The 22,087-nt window shown below is 36.9% G+C and overlaps 1 protein-coding gene across 2 annotated transcripts in view; it reads right to left on the minus strand.

Annotated features, from left to right (window-relative positions):
- LOC150103869 (ATP-binding cassette sub-family A member 2-like) overlaps positions 1 to 22,087 on the minus strand; it is a 975,482-nt gene that overhangs the window by 652,749 nt on the left and 300,646 nt on the right. For both annotated transcript variants that reach the window (XM_090397162.1, XM_090397161.1), the window contains exon 17: positions 9,666 to 9,816. In XM_090397162.1, the coding sequence (XP_090253288.1) occupies positions 9,666 to 9,816 (151 nt within the window). The remainder of the gene's footprint in view (positions 1 to 9,665; positions 9,817 to 22,087) is intronic.

Raw genomic sequence — 22,087 nt, forward strand, 5'->3', positions numbered from 1 at the left:
TATTATAAAACGTGAGCAAAACCATGCTTCCCCCACCCCATTCAATATCAAATTTCCATCTATCCATTCCTGAATTTTGCTCTTGACCAACTTCTCCAATACTTTGATAACGGCTTATGATATGCTGATTGGTTGGTAATTTGCTACATCAATCTGGAGCTTCCTTTATGCAATGGAACTATTCCCCCCCCCCTTTCATCCTCTCATGACTAACCCAGAGCTGAGACTTAGATTAAACAATATGGTCAAGGGCACTGACAATTCCCTCATCGCTTCACATAAAATTTGAGCTGGTATACCATCCAATCTCACAGCTGTATTCACATTAAAGTTCCATAATATGTTATGCACCTCCATTTCATTTACCTCAGTTCTGTATAAGCCTTTGGCTCTCTCATTCCTGCAGTATCACCACTTGATGATATACTTTTGCAAAGTGTTTACTTAGTAATTCTGCTATTTGGACTGATTCAGTTACCTCCCTACCATTGGCATTCATTAAGTCATTCTGCCATATAGAGAATATGACCACGTTGCTATCAATTGGTGAGAGTGATCATAAGTTCTTGACCTGGAAAGTGGTTAATGTGTGGAATTTTCAATTAAGACAGGGTACATAGGGAATTACTGGACTGGTAAGTATGACAAGCTTAGGAGATTGCTTGGATCGATGCCATGGCATATAAAATTGTAAGGGCAAGATGTTGATAGTGCATGGGAAGTGGTAAAGGAGTTTCTTTCTTTTACTTGCAGTATATCAAAATAACTATTTGGGATTCTAATAATAAATTTAGTTTGATCCTTTATCCAAGTGTGAGCAAACAAAGTTTGAGCCTGAAAGTATCTTCAGGACTGGGGTAAGGTGGTACAACACCGGGCAACTAGTTGCAAAGGTGGAGCAAGCTAACATCACTCCTATCTCAGTATCTCCCATAATGCAAAACACATCTCCTTGCGGATATGTATAACGTTATGCATTAAATGAAGGAGCATTACCCAGACTAGTTTTGACCTTTATTGAGGTCTCTTCAGTGGGAACCAGGCCCAAGTGGAGATACCAGGCAAAAGCATTAGCAAGGTCATCTCTACCTATAGGAGTTGCCAAACAGTGTGCCACCTTTTTTATTAAATTACTTTGGATTTAGAGAAAGATGCTGAAAGTTTATTTTTCACTTAGTTAGACTATAATAAATTTAGTTTGATCCTTTATCCAAGTGTGAGCAAACAAAGTCTGTGCCTGAAAGTATCTTCAGGACTGGGGTAAGGTGGTACAACACCAGGCAACTCATTGCAAAGGTGGAGCAAGCTAACATCACTCCTATCACAGTATCTCCCATAATGCAATATTTGGGATTCTCTTTAACTTGTATTGCTAACTTCCTTTCATAATCTGCTTTTGCCTTTCTTACCACAATAGTTACCTTTCTGGCCTGTGTCTTGTACTGTTCATGTGCCTGCAGGTCACCTTTCTCCTTAAATTCCCTTCACAATTGTTTCTTTTTTGCAGCTTAATGATCATATTCATCCATTTAACTCCCACTTGATTTACTCTCCTAACTCTAGGTATGCATTCTGCCATTACTTCCCTCAAAAACTCCTTTACCACTTCCCGTGCACAATCAACATCCAGCCCTTACAGTTTTATATGCCATGGCATCGATCCAAGCAATCTCCTAAACTTGTCACACTTACCAGTCTGGTAATTCCACATGTACCCTGTCTTAATTGAAAATTCTACACATTAGCCACCTTCGAGGTCAAGACCTTATGATCACTCTCACGAATTGATAGCAATGTGGTCATATTCGTTATAGTCAAATTCTCAGATGCAGTTACTAGATCAAGCAGTCTCAAGCCCCTAGTATATTCCATTACATGCTGTCTCAGGTAGTTATCCCTTAGTAACTGCATAAAATCCATTTCCTTCCTCCCATGTGTCCTTTCCTCCTTCCAATCAATGTTACCATAGTTGAAATCCCCCATAATAATTACCTGTCCTTTACTCATTGAGTCTATTTGCCTATGCATACTATCTCCATCATCTATTCCATCACCTGGTTTGTAGCAGCACCCAACTCTCACCATATAGCCTGAAATTTGTTATTTTCGCTGTCTTGCAGTTGAACTTCTACTCTCTTTGGTTGCAGTTCATCGGCTATCATCAATAACACTCCATTCTCCCATTCTTTTCTCTCTATCCTCCCTGGACACACTATATCCTTCACATTCTATCTCACCAACTATATCATCTTCTGTTAGCCATGTCTTACTAATGCCAATAACCTCTGGCCAGGATGAACCACCCAATGCCAAAAATTTTTCCTGCTTGTTCTGAATTCTCCTGGCATTAGTGTACATAAAGTGCGAAATCCCTACAGACACACACTGCTATCCTGACACTTTATACTAACTATTCCATTCTGGTTTATTACCAGTGATACTAACATTTGGGAGAATTGTGCATGCTCCTGATATGCTGATTGGTCGGTAATTTGCTACATCTGTCTGGTAGCATAGAGCATCTTATTAGCTAGCTGTTGACAATTTGACTTTCTTTCCATTTTGTTTGTTGATTTCTAGGAATAATTTATAATGAGTACTGTGATAAAAAAATCTTGCCAGTTGTGAGATTTGTGGTGGTCACCAATTCCTCCAATAAACTACTGTTTGTTTTTTGTCCATCAGTCACTCTCTCGTGTAAATCAATAGATTCAGATATTATCCCATTTGTCCCCATTTGCTCCAATTTATGCAACATAGTGCTGTGTGGAATCTTGTCTTTTGCAAAGTATAGCAACATCACTGAGTAGACATTTATCATATCAAATTACATTATCACTTTATTATAAAAAGCAAGCAGGCAACTTGTTAAAGACAATTTGCTTGCTTTTGCTTTACAGGCAAGTTGCTTGCCTGGTCTTGCATGCAAGACCAAGACAAAACTATGCTTATCTTATTCCTATCCACCCAGTCCTGAATTCTGTCTTTCACCAATTTTTCCAATAACTTTACCACCACTTGTGAGATCTGCTAGGTGGCATTCTGGCATGTAACTCAGCTGTGCAAATATGATTAACATTCTTTGTTCTAGCTTCGCCTTGTGTTTATACTGATGACCAGTTAGTTTCTGGTCGAAAAATTTGCAGTAATAACATTATTATATTGTGAATGCTTATATCTAAGAAATGTTATTATGCCACAAGTGCTATTAAAAATTAATCTGGAAGACTGCTTCTAGAAATTCTTTTCAGGCCCTCGATTTCTCCAGTAAGTGAGGTGATAGTCTCACACTATGCAATGAAATTCATGTTCCAGCTAAAGATAATCACAAGCATCCACATCCATTGGTAAACTGCAAACCCACAGCTTGTTGGTCAGAGATAGGATATGCTAACCACTCAACCAACTAGACCATCAAAGGTGTAAAGGATTACTGGCTAGGAAAAACTCAGCCAAGTTGGATGGGTTTCTTAGATAGTGATTCAATGGATTTTTGATAAAGGTTTTGTGAAGACTATATCCCAGATTTATTGAAATAGTAGCATAATCATGTTTGTTCAGTTTGAGTAAGTGCTTGAGGTATGATTCTAAGAAATTATTCTCCAATTTTATCACACTCCCTGCAGTAGTGTCATTTTTTTCCACAGTGTTCTATAGAAAAAAAAATACTATGGATGCAAATTAAATTATGATTTTATTTATTCTTGCAACATGATGATGCAGAAATGAGTAGACTGTGGGGCTATAATTGATATATTTGTGTGAGCATGTGTTTGTTTGTTTGTGTGTGCATTAATTTTGTTTCTATTATTGCTATTCTTGTTTGTCCAAATTATGCCAGCTTGCAACAGTAAAGAATCATATAGATAGTCAAGGTGGTGGAGAAGAAAGGAGGATGAAAATCTTTGGGTAAGCAGAAAAGATAAAAGTAGCTGATTTTAAGTGGGACCTGAAATCAGTATGAAGACGTATTTGGAAGATTTGGGCTTTCTAAAGTTAATGATGTTGTTTACCTATGGAATGATCATAGATTCATTGTAATGTGGATTCTGAATGTGGAACAGAACACTTAATCTGAGACAGATCTGAGACTTAAAGTGTTAGGAGTTGAGAGGTAGAGAAGTAATGGTTAGAATGGAAAATAACTCCAAGCTTTTCAGAGGCTTAGGAGGCTATATAAGTAATATGCTTATGCCAGGATAAACTGGATGTAACAGTCAATAAAAGAAGAGAAAATTGATCTTTAAAAGAAACTGGAACATTATCAAAAAATGAGAAGGGATGGGATAGAATTTTTCTTGCAGCTAATAAGGTAGGTTTGAATTTTTTTGGCACTGAAATTTACTAAGTTGTCTTCATGCCATTTCAGGATGTTAAGGAAGTCAGTGTTCAAGTCACTTTTGGAAGATGGAAGGTTTTGAGCCATCTAACATTATGGTACTGCAAGGTTTGAATGATGAACACAAATGAAGAGTATTGTCATTAGCAAAGCTGTGAATATGATGAAGCCAGAGAAAGGAGGTCATTGATGTAAAGGAGGAAAAGAGCAGGTAAGAGCACAGAATCCTGTGGCACTCCAGTATTAATGGGGAATATGATGAGAGGAAGCCATCCACCATGACACACAGTGAATGACTAGCAAAGGAAGCTGGCAATCCAATTACCGAGTGCAGAAGGGAGACCATAAGATAACGATTTGTTCAGGAGGCCTCAGTGCCAGACACAATCAAATGCCTTAGAAATATTGAGAGTAATACGATGAGTTTCTCCAAATCTTTCCATGGCCTGAGTCCAAAGGTAGGTGAGATTAGCTAGGAGGTTGGCTGTAGAATAAGAATGGTGGAATCCATATTGGTGATCACTAATTAACCGATGAGTCTCGAGGTAACGAAGAAGCTGGTTGTAACCTTCTTCACTTCCACCACTTTTGAAAGTTCTGATGCAAAAGCAATAGGACCATAGTTAGATGATTTTTGTCTCCCATTTTTAGTATAAGCTAGATGTGGGTTTGCTTCCATGCTGTCAGGTAGATGCCAGTAGAATATGAAAGTTTATATAGATGATACAGGATGGGTGTCAATTCTTGAGCAAAAGACTTGAGCAGAACCATAGGAATACCATCTGGACTAGGAGCCTTATTATTATCAAGATTAAAGAGAGTTTTTCTAATGTCCTTTTGGTGATTTCTAATGGTGATTTAGAAATCACCATTAGAAATCATTTTAAAGACCTGGTGGTCCAGGCAAGAGTTGGAGAAAAAAAACTAATGCCAAGAGGTCTGCCTTTTCCTTGGGTGAGGTTACCATAGTGCTATCAGGATGCAAGGACAGAAGTTATGCCTAACAGCTTTAGCAAGGGACCAGAAGGCTTGACTGCCAGTTGAGCAGGAGGCAAAATGAGCAGCAATATAAGTTTACTGTTGCTAAAGGTAAGGTTATTTAAATTTAGAATTCAGAAAAGGTAGGCTGTGTATTGTACTGGTGAAACTATACTGCTGTACTGAAAGAGTTAAGTGACCTTGGCGTGATGGTCAACAGGGAGTTAAATTCGGGGGGGGGGGGGACTTTGCAAACATACTGAAGACTACACAGCAACATGCTGCTATGGTGATAGATACTGCCAGGAGAGATAAAAATGTGATGGTTCCATTATACAGAACCTTGATTATGCCTTATCTAGGCTGTTTGTCAATCTGGATGATACAATAAGAAAATGTATTCTGCAGAATTTGGCACACAGTTGGAGAAGGATAATATGACTGAGATATATAAAGAGAGGTTGAGAGATCCTTACTTTTTATAAAATCTCCCCAGTGCATATTGAAAAGATTTTTTAGAGACCAGCACAGGGAGTTGTCCAAAAAACAGGTAGGTGTGTGGATGGAATGCTTTTGCCCGAAAGGGCAGTGAATGATTTTAAGGTAGTGCTTTTTTTTTTGGGAGGACAGTATGCAATGATATGGCATACCATCATCTTTATTAACAGTGAAATGTGACTATATATATGATTTATCTTTTCAAGATAAATCATTGAAAAGACAAATGAATACCAAAACACCCTAGTTCTGGTGTTAACTGATTTTGAAAAAGTATTTGATTCAATCTTGATGTTAGCAATTTAAGAAGCCCTAAAAAAATAAAAGAAATGAAAAAACTTATATGGATATGCTTAATCGTATACACACACACACACACACACACACATAAAAATTCAACTGAATACAGTCAGGTCTCTTTTTATGTGGTAGATAAGTTCCACAGAAAATCGCATAAAAAAAATCGCACAAAGAAGACCTAACTTTCATTGAAAAATTAGGGATATGTTCCATAATTTTCTAAAACCATATAAAATTGAAGCACTGAATTAAAATAAACCTAAAATCGCATAAAACGTTTATAAAAATTCAATAAAATAAGAAATCCCCAGTTTGTTTTAAAGTTTTATTCATTTAATTTTATTGAAAAGTAACAATTTTTTTACATTTTTTCATCAGAATTACCGTTGCTATTAGACAATATTCGGCAACATTTGCAAACTGGTGCGAAATCACTTTCATTACCAGAAGAGATAGTCAGCATCAGATTTGTATGGTAAAGGCAATGGTTCTTCACAAACAGAATTAGCTTCGCCCTCATTCTGTGCCGATTTTTTCTTCTGACAATGTAATCAGTGATTAAGTATCAGTGACAAAGTAATTGATGATGGTTTTACTAATTTTTTATACAGCTCGCGATATCCAGACATACAGTTCTTCGGCTCACGTTGGAATTTACTGTTAACGATTAATTTTCTAGTTTAACCAATATAAATTGAAAAGTGTGCTTAACATAATTTTTTTAAAAGTAGCAATTATGCCTTTTTTGATCTAATGGCTGAATAATGCTTGTTGTATTGGGTGGAAAAAAACATGGCTGGGCATTTGGATGTTCTAAATGTGGATGACTTGAAACAATGTACACTGCGACAATGTGACTTGGTGCATTGTCAACAATTAATAAAACTTTAAAATCGAGAGCTTTTTGCTTCATATATGTTTCCACTTCTAGTACAAAGCAATTATTGAACCATTCAGTAAATACAGCAGTTGTTACCCAGGCCTATGTATTAGTCATCCAATGTACTTGCAGCTGTTTTAGATCTTTGCCTTTTAGAGCATGTGGTCTTAGAGATTGATTTACTAAGAGGGGTTTCAACGTTCGATCCCCTGATGCATTGCTACAAAATAACAACATTACTTGATCTTTGCTTGCTTTAAACCCACATGCTTTTTTTCTCAGACTTTGCGATGTGAGTTTGACTAGGCATTTTCTTGTCGAAAATGCCTAGTCGAACATCTAGACAAAACAATCCTGTTTCGTCAGCATTAAACACTTCATCAGGACAATATCCACCATCTTCAACTGGCTAACTTCTCTTGAAAATTTTTGGCTGCTTCTTCATCTGCTGCTGCAACTCTCGCCTGTAATCTTCACATTATGAAGTGCATTCCTTTTTAAAAATCCGGTTAGCCATCCTTTGCTAGCAGAAAATTCTTTATCAGCCTGGGAAGCGGAAGTAGATGGCTCCAATTGCTTCATCTGTTCATAAAACCGAAGAGCTTTTTGTTTAATTAAATAAACTGCTTATAGGAATTCTTCTTTGAGTTAATTCTTCAATCCAAATTACATTCCGTTTTTTCTGATAAAGCATCTCTTGAGTACGATGATAATTTGACACTTAATTTTGTGCCAGAAATGACAGATTTTCTTATTGGGACTTCATTCTTTTTAATTGCTCTTATAGTAGATTCGCCTAAATTAAAATGTTTACCAATCGCCGTAGATCCCTCTCCTTTTGCTAAGCAATCTAAAATTGCAATTCTCATTTCCAAAGAAATTGCTTTTCTTAGGTGCTTTTTTCTCCATTGGGCCAAATTAAATCTTTAAAATAAAAATTAGCGAAATTTAGACTTGCAATAATGAAAAGACAAACACTTACTCACATCCAAAATTAAACTTCACGGACACTCGCTGCTTACACATTACTCACAATATGCTAGAATGTGCTGTAACATACTGTTCATTATGTACAATGGGGAAACCCCAAATCTACATGAAATATGCACTGCATAACTTCAAAACCGCATAAAAAAAATACGCATAAAAAGAGACCCGAGTGATATAAAATCAGGAACAAATATGAAATTTCCTATTGAAAAAAAAAAAGAAAAAAGAAAGAGAGAGTTACAAGGAGGTTGACATTTCACCTAAATTATTTACAGCAGCCGTAGAAGAAATTTTAAAAAGTCTAGATTGGAAAACTAGAGGAATTATAGTAGAGAAAGAACTAAATCACCTACAATTTGCTGATGATATTGTTCTTTTAGGAAACCACAAAGTGCAGAAAATAAAAATAAAAGATTAAATATAAAAAAAGACAAAACAAAAAATAATGTATAATAAATACATCACTAAAAAGCTAGTACAAATGGAATACCAGGAAATTGATATATATATATATACATTAGCCTCCTATGTTTACACAGGACAAATGATCACAGTAGAGGGAGGCTGTCAAGAAGATATTTATGTAGAATTCAACTTGGGAGAACAGCCTTTGGAAAATACTGTGAAGGAAACATCCCAATCTGCCTTAAAAGAAAAAAAATTAACTGTTGTCTATTTCCAGTCATGACATAGACTTTGACCAAGTTGAGGATTACCCAGAGGAAAATGGAAAGTTCATTACCCAGTATACTATTCTAAATAGAAACCCAATACTTGAGTAAGAGTTCAGACTATAGTGAGAGAAATTATAACAGCCATTAAAAAATCTCAATGATAATGGGCAGTTCATATCGGAAGTAACACTCAAAAATGGACAACGCGGATACTAAATAGTATTCCAGCGATGGAAAGAGAGATACAGGAAGACCAAAGAGATGGCTGAAACTTGGAATAGAAAACTTCAAGACAGGACTAAATGGAGGACTTGGGGGAAGGCCTTCATTCAGAAATGGACTTGAAACTGGCTGATGAAGAGAAGTATGATATACAAATGTAGTACATTTAAGAAAGCTGTAATATACAGTAATTTTTTACACATTTAACTAATATACAAATAAGCTTAGTTATTTAATAAAATGTGCATTTTTCACTGTATCTATTGTTAATATATTAACTACATAAGACTTTCTGTATATTGCTATATCAAATTTCATCATTAAAATTTATCACATACATTTTACTTATTTTTAATATACTGGTATAATAAATTTATGCTGAATAAATTGTATGCCATATACTTAATTTGCTGTTCCAAAAATATTACTACACTATTAAAGTAACAATATCAGTATTTTTTTTTTATTTATTATTTTTCTTCTTTTTTTGAGTTCTCCTTTCATATCCTTTTAATCTTCAATTGTTCCTGCCAACAAAGAATGAGTACTATTGCTTTACAAAAAAAAAAAAAAAAAAGTTCTTTTAAAGTAAATCATCTATGAGTGGACCTAGAACAGATAATGAGTCTCATTGCTCCGTGGAGATTAATTCCTAACAATGGCTTAACATAAAAGGAAGGGATACACATAACCATAAACTGCAACATAAGTAAAAAAATATTACATTATTTGTTCTAAAAATGTTTATGGCTATGAATACACTTCATTTAAAAAATTAACTTACAGCTAGAGATTTCAGCCAAGCAGGAATGTGGTCATGAGCAGCTTCTTCCCTAACAGCTATATACATGTATGGTACATATGTTAAGAAATATACAATTCCTGCAAAAGCAGCAGCTAGCTTAGCTTTTGAATACAGAACACTCACAAGAAACCTACAGATAAAAGTAAAAAACTAGCTTAGCATTAAGAATTTTCACAAAGAAAAACAAAAATGACAGAGAATATCTAAAATACTTTTGAATGTTACTAACTTTAATGCAACTGATATTTCAGTACTCATCTATAATCACATTCAAAATGAAGAAATGAGATTCAGTAGGTAACAGATAGAACTAAAATTATATCTACTATCTGCAAATACAAAACAAACATAGAATATCACCCATTTCAATTGTGATTATAAATGATAAATTACACAATAACCACAATTTTACTTGAAAATGGTCAATCTCAAAATTCAAGTACATTTCTCATATCATGAATACATTTAACTTGAACTGCAGCTATAATTTCAAATAAATAAATTTATAAGCAAATCAATGGATTAATTTACTTCAATATTAACTTTACACATATATACAATATACACAACACATATAATAGACAATATATTATTGTACAAAATAATAATAATTGTGCTTTCAACAGTATACTCCATTATCAAAATAAACTAATCATCAAAGGTACCTGTGGCATGACTATAAACAATTTACATGATAACCAATGAAATGAAAGTACGTATATTTCGTACTGAAAATAACATGACATAATCAGTGTGTAGAAACAAAGGAATTTGTTATAGAATCAAGATATTTCAGTTGGAAAAACAAGATCTCGACAAGTTGAAGGTACTGCTATGGGTAACCCACTGTCTCCACCTTCGGCAAACTATTTTTTGAACCATCTGGAAGATACCTTGTTCTCATCCATTCATCCCCAACTCTCTCATTAGTTTCGTTATGTTGATGACGTCTTTGCTGTTTGGCCTCATTTTGAAAATGAACTTACCATGATCAACCTTGATACTCAATCGTAGCAACGTTGCCAAATTAAAAACTTTACCAGTTTTTAATTTGGCAACCTTGCTACGATCAAGTTAACTCGATCAATGAAAAATCGATTTAACTCCTCGATTTTTCATTTCACATACAGACAAATCAGCCCTTCAGAACACACTCGATTTACAGACAAAAAAATACTAGTTGTGGTGGAGGGCAGTAGATGGCATTGATGTGGATTATTGGTAATAGAGGTTTGGGTGGAGACTGAGAGTTACGGTAGGTGTCCTCCTGCGATGAGTCTCCGGACTCCTTGGAGGTGTCACGAATAATAATAATAATAATAATATGCAGCACGATGCATAAACCACTTGACTGAGGGGATTTCCGTGATGTCACAATATGGCGTCTATCAGTAAATATCCGCGTTATCTTACTGATGAATTGTTAACAACAAATGAGTCAGGAGAAGAACTGTCCAAGTTAAGTGAATTGCATACTTCAGATGAAGAAGATCCTGGTGATTCTACATAAATTAAGGTGTGTAATTTGCTTAATCAAGTGGACACCCCTTGATTATGCAAATTTTATAAAACACTATTATTGACATTTTTGTGAGTGAACAAGTGTATATCAAGAATGTATGATGCTGTCCAGACGTCTTACTTCAGTAAGAATTTTAATTGATTTTATTTCTAAATTTTTTGCAAAATTAATTCAGTGCATGGGACAATGTCAGTAGAATATAAAATCAGCAGTTAAAGGGTTAATCCATTGGCAACATCATTGATATAAAGATTAAACAATACAGGTCCCAGTATTGAGCCCTGTGGGACCCCACTTGTAACCTTCTGCCTCCTTGATACTGCTCCCTCATACACAACTCTCTGATACCTATCAGACAGCCAATCCTGAATCCAGTTCACTAACCTGACATCTAAACCCAAGTGCTGCAAACTTAAATATCAGCTTATCATGTGGTATCCTGTCAAATGCCTTTGTAAAATCCAAAAAAATTGGTAGAATATGCCTTTCCCTCATCAACCACTGTTGTCATTTTATTATAAAAGGCAATCATATTATGTAAAAGAGCACCTCTTAACAAATCTATGTTTACTCTCACAGATAACATTACCCTCATCTGCCCAACACAGTATATGGTCCCTCACTAATTTCTCCAAGATCTTAACAACTACTGATGAAACAGAACTGGTATATAATTTGACACTTCCAGTCTATTACCACCCTTACGCAATGGCACTATCTTACACTCCTTCAACTTCTTAGGTATCTTTTCTGGTCAGATTTGCTGTCAGTTCTTTAGCACATTCTCTCAAAACCTTTGTGAAATTCCATCCAGTCCCACTGCTTTATTGACATCCAGAATACTCAGTAATTGAAACACACTCTCCTCTTGCACTTCTAAACCTCAAACCTGTCCTATCCCTCTAGTATTAAAACCCACTTCTCCAGGATGAAATATCTCAATTATTCATTGAACAACTCCACTATGCCCTTTGCATCACTTACTCTATTCCTATTTTTATCCACTGGTGTCATTCTTCCCCAATCATTTCTCCTTCTACTGGTCACATAACTAAAAAATTCCTTAGGATTTTCTTTGGATCTCAGGATCAATCTCTTCTCATATTCCAGTTTTGTTTTCCTTACCAGACTAGTCACTCTCCTGGCCTGAGTCTTATATTCTTCATGTATCTGCTCTGCCCCCTCTCCTTATATCTCTTCCATAATGTCTTTCTTACCTGCAGTTCCTGTTTGATATTGTTTGTTATCCACTTAATTACCAAATTCAGTGGATAACAAACTACCAAATTATGTTCTCTTCTTCACTCATGGTATACAGTTTGCTATTACTTCTCATAAATATTCTTTCAAAAGTTCCCAAGCACTAATGACATCTTTCCCTTCCAATTTCTCCCTCACTGCCCAAAGCTGATATCTAAGAAATATTATAATCACCTGCATTATGATTCCGCATACATTCCTTTCTCTTTGATACTCCTGCATGTCTGTTCATCTTCCAAGTCAAAACCATATGGTCACTCTCTCCAACTGGTTGCAGAGATGCCATCTCAGTTATAATCAGACTTTCTGATGACCAATTCCAAAACTCTTGAAACTTGTGTTCCTTCTACTGCATGTTGCCTGAGACATTTGTCCCTCAAGAATTGTAGAAATTCCATTCCCATAATCATTACTACATGCAGTTTCCTGTTCGCAATTTATACTGCTGTAGTTAAAATCTTCCAAAACAATCATTCTTGCATTTGCCAATCTCAACTGCCTAAACATCACTTGCCCATCACCCTCTATGCTCCCAGGCTTTTGGCAACACCCCACTAAATATTCTTCCCTAACCACCTCTATCTCACATCATATGCTTTCAAAACCATTAATGCCATTACTATTTAAATCCTTCACTCTGAGAGGACATAAGTCATCACTTATCATAAGCATTTTCCATCCCTATCCTATCAAAAAATGCTGTACCCTGATACATCTATTCCTGTTAGTATATCATCTTCCATCAACCATGGCTTGGAGATCCCAATAATCTTTGGACAGGCTGATGCTATCAGCATCACCAATCCATCCCCTTCATTCCAGATACTCCTAGCATTAGTATAAAGAATAAAAATGTCGCTGTTTCTATACCTATCATTATCCCCTCCAGACTCCACTGGATTCAGTATTACCTGATGTACACCCTCTGTCCAAAAAGAAACAAAACTTTTTGAAAATAGAAGAAACTAGTGGCGCCACCAGTTGTATCTTTTTGTTGTCGAAAGTGGCAACCTTCATTAGTGTTGTGTCAACTGTGTTTATGACATTTGTTTCATTAGAAGCCGAGTTATAGTGCCAAGAGTGACAGTGTGTTTTGACGAACAGCTGGAAAATGAGTTTCAAACAGAGAGATGCAATTGACTTTTGTGTTAAACTTGATAAAAGTTTTACCGAAATGCATCAAATGCTTCAAAAAGCATATGGTGATGAATGCTTATCCTGTTCTCAAGTTTATGAGTGGTTTAAGCAATTTCAAAGTGGTCGTGAAACACTTGAGAACGATAAAAAGCCGGGCCGTCCAAAAACTGGACTGAGCGAAGTTAACCAAAAAGTGCATGATTTCATCAAAGAAAACCCGAAATTTTCCATGAGATTGATTGAAGATGAATTAGGGATTCCAAAATCAACTATGCACAACATTTTGACCGAGAGTTTGGGCCTTCGTAAATTTAATTCGTGATTTGTTCCCCACAAATTGACCGACAACCAAAAAATATCGAATTGAACACTGCAAGGACCTCAATTAAAACCATTTGTAAGGAGTCAAATTTCCTTGAAATGCTCGTTACTGGTGACGAAATGTGGTGATTTGAGTATGATTGGAGAAGTCAAAAGTAAAGACAATGGTGATTTGTTTCTATGATTCCAAAGGCATTATCCATAAAGAATTCATTCTGCCTGGCCAAACCATCAATGGTGAGTTTATCTCAAAGTTTTGAAGCGAATGATAGCGATAATTCGTCGTGTCCAGCATGAATACTGATGCAGGAAGCTGGTCACTTTTGCACAATAATGCCCCATCTCATCGTTCAAACATTGTGAGACGGTTTTTGAGCAAAAACCAAGTTTGTGTGTTGGATCACTCTCTCCGTATTCACCTGATTTAGCACCCTGTTACTTCTTTCTCTTCACCCAACTTCATTTACCAGTGAAAGGAAAGCAATACGACACCATTGAAAATGTTCAAGCGGCAGTAACCACAACCCTCAACAGTATCCCAAAAACCGATATAAAAAACTCATTTCACGAATTAACTGACCGTGTCAAACGCTATATCGAAGCTCAGGGAGAGTATATTGATTGAAATAAATGACTTGAATAATTATAATTAGCCTGTGTTTTATTTTCTATCAAAAGTTTAGTTTCTTTTTGGAAGAAGGTGTATCCCCCACCTCCTCCCAAGAATCTGTTCCAACAAGAGGCCATCGCTTCAACCGTCCACCCTGATAATTCTAGTTATCCTATATTGACACACTGACTTTTATTATTATTATTATTGTTCCGGGAAACTCCAAGGAGTCGACAGAGTTCCGGGAGGCCCTAACATCATCTCTGGAACAACTATTCAACATTCACACAGTATCTATCATATCTTGCCTTGAACTCATTCACGGTCGTAGCACCCACAACAGACTCTGGAAGCTTATTCCACTCATTCACCACTCTCCAAGTAAAAAACCTAGCCCTAACACCCTTGTCAACCATGCTCTTGCCCAGCTTCCATGCATGGCCCCTAGTCCACCCACCACCAGTCATATTTTCAAAAATATCTTCTGGATCAATCTTAGAAAAACCCTTCAGTAATTTGAATGTCTCAATCATATCACCCATCCTTCGCCTATCGTCCAATTTCTGCAAACCACAAATCTTCAACCTATTCTCATAAGGTTCATTGCACAGACCTGCTATCATCTTGGTCACTCGTCTCTGGACCCTCTCCACTTCTTCCCCATCACGAAGAAACCCTGGTGCCCATAACTGGGCACAGAAGTCCAGATGGGGTCTTATCAAGGCTCGATACAGAGGAACAACAACTTGTTTGTCTCTGCATGTTAAAGTATTTTTCAGAACCCAAGTGATTTGGTGAGCTGTTTTAGTCACTTTTGCAATGTGCCCCCTAAACTTCAACACCCTATTCAACAGCACTCCCAAATCCCTGGCCTCATCAATCTCCTGGAGTACGGTTCCACCAATGCAATATACTGCTGCTATTCTTTTCACCCCAAAGTGCATAACCTTACACTTTGCCACATTAAACTGATATCCATTTTTCCAAGCCCAGTCCTCCAAACTATCCAAATCATCCTGTAAAATTTTGACATCCTGTACACTCACAATTGCTCTACCCAACTTTGCATCATCAGCAAACAAGTGAACACTTCCTCTCAAATCCTTTCCAATATCATTGATGAACAAATTGAAAAGCAGTGGTCCAAGAACAGAGCCCTGCGGCACTCCACTAGCCACAAGATGTCTTTTTGACTCCACTCCTGAATAAACCACTCTCTGGTATCTCTCCTTCAACCACCCTCCTATCCATCTCACCAAACCTATATCCATCCCCATCTGCTCCAGTTTACTGATTAGGGTTCCATGTGGTATCCTATCAAAGGCCTTGGCAAGGTCCAGTAGTATCACTGTAAACCCACTACCCCTATCCAGTTCAGCCGTCACTGTGTTATAAAACGTGAGCAAGTTACTGAGGCATGATCTACCCTTCACAAAACCATGTTGTCCCCCATACAATATCCCATTTTCATCTATCCAATCCTGTATTCTTTTCTTGACTAATTTTTCTAAGACCTTGACAATGATTCCTGATATGCTAATCGGTCGGTAATTTACAACAGCAGTCTTGGAACCACCTTTATGCAGTGGAACTATTTTCCCCTCCTTCCACCACCTCGGGACTAACCCAGACCCGAGACTCAAATTAAACAAAATGGTCAAGGGTGCTGACAATTCTTTAGCTGCTTCTCGTACTACACGAGCTGGTATACCATCCAATCCCACAGATGTATTGACATTGAGGTTATGCAATAGACTACTCATCTCCTCTTCATTCACCACAATTCCCGTATAATCTACTGGTTTATTCGTTTCTGCAATGTCACCACCTGGATAATATATTCTTGCAAAGTGCTCACTCGGTAACTCAACTATCTCAACTGGTTCAGTTACATCCCCACCATCGGCATTCTTTAAAATCATTCTGCCATGTACATTTTTCCTTTTACTTGCTACATATCTAAAAAAACTGTTTAGGATTCTCTTTAGCTTGCATGGCCAATGTTCTTTCGTAATCCTTTTTTGCTTTTCTTACCACACTCGTCACCCTTCTGCCTGCGCTTTATACCGTTCATGTGCCTGCGTGTCACCTTTCTCTTTAAATTCCCTCCATAGTTGTTTCTTTTTTTGCAGCTCAAGCTTAATGGTGTTATTCATCTATTTAACCCCTACTTGATTTATTATTCGGACTCTAGGTATACAGTCAGCCATTGCTTCATGCAGGCACTTCTTAACTACCTCCCATGCACTATCAACTTCTAGTCCTTGCAGTTGTACATGCCATGGCACTGAGCCAATCAAACTCCTAAGCTTGTCATACTTTCCAGCCCGATAATTCCACATGTACCTTGTCTTAACTGAAAATTCTACACCTTTAGCCACCTCCCAAGTCAAGACCCTATGATCACTCTCACCGATTGGTGGCAATGTGGTCATATTTGTTACAGCCAAATCCTCAGATGTAATTACTAGGTCAAGCACTCTCTGACCCCTAGTATTTTCCATTACATGCTGTCGCAGATAGTTATCCCTTAATAACCGCATAAAATCCATTTCCTTCCTCCCGTGTGTCCTCTCCTCACTCCAATGAATGCGACAATAGTTGAAATCTCCCATAATAATCACCCTCCTTCCACTCATTTCTTCTATTTGCTTGCGCATACTGTCACCACCATCTTTTCCATCACCTGGTCTATAGCAGCACCCAATTGTATATTTATTTCTGCTAGCCACAATCTCACACCAAATGGCCTCAAATGTGCTCTTTTCTCTATCCTGCAATTCAACTTCTATTCTCCTTGGCTGTAGCTCATCAGCTATCATCAACAATACTCTTCCCCCCATTTTATTCTCTCTGTCATTTCTGAACACACTATACCCATCACATTCAATCCCACTAGCTATTTCATCTACAGTCAGCCATGTTTCACTAATACCAATAACCTGTGGTCTGGAAGTGCCAACCATGGCCAAAAACTCTTCCTTCTTGTTCCTAATACTCCTAGTATTAGTGTACATGAATTTAAGACCCCCCCCCATTAGCCCCAACCCTACCTTGATGCCTTATATTAACTATCCCACTCTGGTTTGTTGTCCTTATTTGCTCTAGCATATTATATTCATTCATACATTCAACTGCCTCCCTAAGGACTGTATATCTACTCCCCCCCCCCTTAACAAATCTAGTATCCCTGAATTTGCACATCCACTACATTCAGCAACACTTTCTCAAGTCTTCTTACACCGTAACCATTCAAATGCAAGCCGTCCATCTTATATAGATCCATTCGCCCATCAAACTCGCTCCACACGTCCACAAATTCCACACCACTCGTCATACATAACCCATGCATAAAGTCATTCGCAATTATGGCCCTCCTTTTAAACATTTCACTGTCATACTGTGGCAAAAGACTAATCATTCTAACTCTCTCACTCTTTTCTTTTGCTACCTCAAACAATTCATTCAGGTCTTCTATCATTTCCATTTTATCTCCTTTCAAATCATTCGTACCTGCCACAACAATCATTTCTTTCACCCTTTCCTTTTGCTCTCTAATAGACTCAGTTACATCCTTTATGGTCGCACCAGGTTGGTACGATTTTGTCAAATCCTCTACTAACATACCTCGTACTAACGAGTCTCCATACAGCACTCTATCCTTCATTTTGTTCATGTTCACATTCATACATCTATTTTTCCTGTCATACCTTTTATTATTGGTTGGTTCATTTAGTCGACTTTTGTTCATGCATTCTAGCTGCTGTTTTGTCCTTTCTATCGCGCCATTCAACAACGCAATCTGACTCAATGCATCTATCTCATCTTTTTTATTCTCTGAGAAACCATTAATACTATCATTCACACTCTCATAATTCTCATGTACAATCTTGCTATGTCATTTCGCTATTTTCTTCATTCTGAAGTTTGACAAAAATATCACACTCATTATCCAAAATACACTTCAATTCCTCATTCTCTCTACATTTTCTACACACATTCAATCCTTTATTATCATCTATCCACACTCCGACCGCACTCCGCAAAGCGTACATTTCACAGCTAGTACACTGACTCATTTCTTTTATACTACCGTTCTTTGATAAAGATGGCGAACCATCATTACTGGCCACCATTTTCCTTCATACAGGTGCCATAATTATTTGCAACGTGTTTTATCAAATAATAAATTATAACACACCAAAAACACACAAACAGACGCACTAAAATACGCAAGGCAAACAAAACTACGCAATATTAAGTAATTTTATCAACGATAACTGAAAATAATACTTATCTTATCAGGAGCTTGCACGAACACTACACACCTGTTCAGACTTGTTCAAAGAACAGCATTCTCTCCAGATGCCTACCTTCCTTATTCAAATGGAAGCCGTCTCTTGCATACAGTTCCTTTCTGTCTTCAAATGCCTTCCAAGCATCCAAGTATTCCAAGCCTCTCTTTTGATACATTGTGGCTATTATACTATTCATTATTAATGCTTTTCTCCTCAGCTCTGCATTATCATTCCTGGCAACAAATAAACTATCTTCCATATAACCTCAAGCACGAACCTCAGATTTCTTGCCACCTGATTCTCACTGCCTCTCAAGTCATTGGTGCGCAATCATCTCATCCACCATTTAATTCCGCTTAATTGCCATAGCCACACTTTCTATCATTCCTCCAGGCAAACACTCCTCAGGCACACCATCTTGCACACCACGGATCATAGTCTCCATACATCACACCTCTAACCACTCTCTTCCTTCCTTCCTTGTTCACCTGCATCCCTCACGCTCACTCTCTCTCTCCTGTAACACTTTCTTTCTTGTTTCCCCTACCTGCCTGTTGTCCTGGTATCTCTCCATCCTTGGATTCGGCATTCCCTTGCATTTTTCTCATTCCCTCTTTTCTAATGTTTCTATTCTCTCCTCTTCTATCATTCCCATAACTCTCTCTTACTCCTACTCTGATTTGCTTTGCATTCATCTTTTCCAGTTGCTTAATCTTTTCTTTCATGCTTCTTAACCCATTCAGCACATCTCTCTCTCTCTCTCTCTCTCTCTCCTTCTCTCTTTGCAAGCTACCCATTCTTGCTCGCCATTCATCCTCCCAACTAAGACCATCTTCGAAAACATAACAATGATTCAAACTTACCACACTCCTCACTTTTATGTTTTCATTTACATTTCATTCGTTAGCCTCATCCTCTCTCATGCTACTTGTCTCTCTAGGTCATAATTCTTCCACCTCTGCGGCAACACTGCCGAGATCTGTTATACTAATCTCCAACTCACAAAGTTCTTCCCATTTTCTACATTTTCCACATATATGCACTCCCTGATCTCTCATCTGCTGCATATCCAACTGCTGGGATGTATACATGCCACAAGCCCCACATACCACAAAATCCCATAGTATTCTATTCAAAATGTAGTCCTTAAATGGGGAAGGACTTGGTGACTAGCCATTGGTAAACTGAGCTGCATTTGCCACCATAATTCAAATAATGCAATAAGAACTACTACAAGTATATAAAAATTTTATGTTTTAAGTACAATTTCTCCAATTGCAAATTATCTACAGACTCTACTTTGTGTTGTGTAATTTAAAATAGAAAACTCTAATAAAAGTAACAAAACTTATCTTTTCTTCACTGCTACCTCTGAATGTGCCTGACTCTGACATCATCCAGAATAGTATTTGTATAATAATACACCAGAATAGTATTTGCAAATTAAGCAACATACCATATTGCAATGTCTGAAATGTGGAATGTTGCTTGACCTGAAAATACCATTTTGTTGAAGAAACTGTCCACTATGTTTTCAGAACATAATCATAGTAAATTCAGAACAAGTTATTGTCCCTTAGTTCACTAACATGATGAGTAATCTGCAACTTACAAGGTTTATAACAGAATGTTTTTCAAACAATTTGTAAGTAGTAGACTAAGGAATACCTAACTTTAAAAAAAAAATGAAATAATAATAATAAATAAATAAATAAAATAGATAATTTTGTTGCACTTTGTAAAAATGACTAACAAATGCCTCAAGGAATTCATAAGCACTTGAGTGTTCTGTTGACTTGCATTTCTCAATGATAGGATCCTTAAACTGATTATACCACTGCTGAAATTAACCCTTTATTTCAAGTTATTTATTGCTCCAAACTGTCTCCAGAGATATCCAAAATCACTGGACTTATAGATTGAAATATACTTTTTCTTCACAGAAGATATAAATATACATGCATCTATTAAATTTGATTTGTACATCTCTCCATATGCAAAGGTTCAGAAATGCTATACCCGCCTACTCAATGCAATAAAATATAAGGCACCATTCTACATCATCTGGATCAACATTCAACAAAAATCACAAGAACATAGACTTTAGATATGATGAAAATTATGTTTTTAAACATGCTAAACTGTTGATTTTGTTCTAGTCAGCTTAATAATATAATATAGTAATGGTCTTGCTTTCATAGTATATCTAACAAACTCTCTGGAAGAAGTGTATAAAGAGTATACAAGACTTATAGAGAACTGTAGACATAATAAAGTTCTTTCTTTCTTTCTCTCTCTCTCTCTCTCTCTATCTCTCTCTCTTGTTCTTATAATTACTTATGTGATCCTTATTTATAACAGAACTCTCCACAATAATTATGTTATAGAGAACCTGCAAAATGATTTAAATAGACATCTGGTATGGAAAAAGAGGACAATGTTTGCCAGTTTAATGTCCAACTGGCAAAGTTTCATCACTTTGGGATGAAAAGATTATAAGTGCGACCACATCGAGAGCCAAAGTGCAAGAAATTGATGATGCCAGAAATTTATGGCTGATGGACAAGAAGATGAAGTTTAGAAAGAATGTAGTAAAAGTGTTAAATTAGCTCATTGCATTATTTGGTTTTTTAGGAGAGAACTAATGAAAATGTCCTGTTCATGAGGGTAACTGAGTGTCTGACCAGAATAGTGAAGATTGCAGATTAGCATTCACGTAAAGAGCTCTGGAGACCAGAATGGAAGCCTCCCAACAACACCTGAAGATGGATGAAATAAGGGAAAGCTCTAGACGAGGAAGTGGTAGTGGTGGAAGCAGGTCTGGTATTTGGCGTACCGTATGTGAATGTTTCTACACTGGTAATAACCCCTTATTACACAGACATACCAAAGAACATATGAGAAATCTTCACAAGAAATATCCCAAGTGCCGACCATGCATAATGGGATTCAGTAGTCTAGAAGAATATTGGGATCACTGAAAAACAGAAGACCACAAGATTAAATCTGCCGAGTTTCATTATTTGAAGAATTTGCAGTCCGGATCAGATGATGATGAATGTGCAACTGAATTACGAATGAAAAAAGAAAGGCAACTGCAGGAAATGGAAGAGAAAGAAGAGCAGGAAGAGGCTGAAAAAGAAAATGCAGAAGAAAAAGTTGTAGAAGATGGAACCGAGGAAGAAGCTAAAGAAAAAAGCGAGGAAGAGAAGAGTGAGAAAGATGATGAAAAAAAGTGTAGATAAGTCACAGA

This window comes from Typopeltis vanoorti, chromosome 8, assembly GCF_054136105.1.
Source record: "Typopeltis vanoorti isolate ZY-2024b chromosome 8, IOZ_Tvanoo_1.0, whole genome shotgun sequence".
NCBI classification, from domain to species: domain Eukaryota; kingdom Metazoa; phylum Arthropoda; class Arachnida; order Uropygi; family Thelyphonidae; genus Typopeltis; species Typopeltis vanoorti.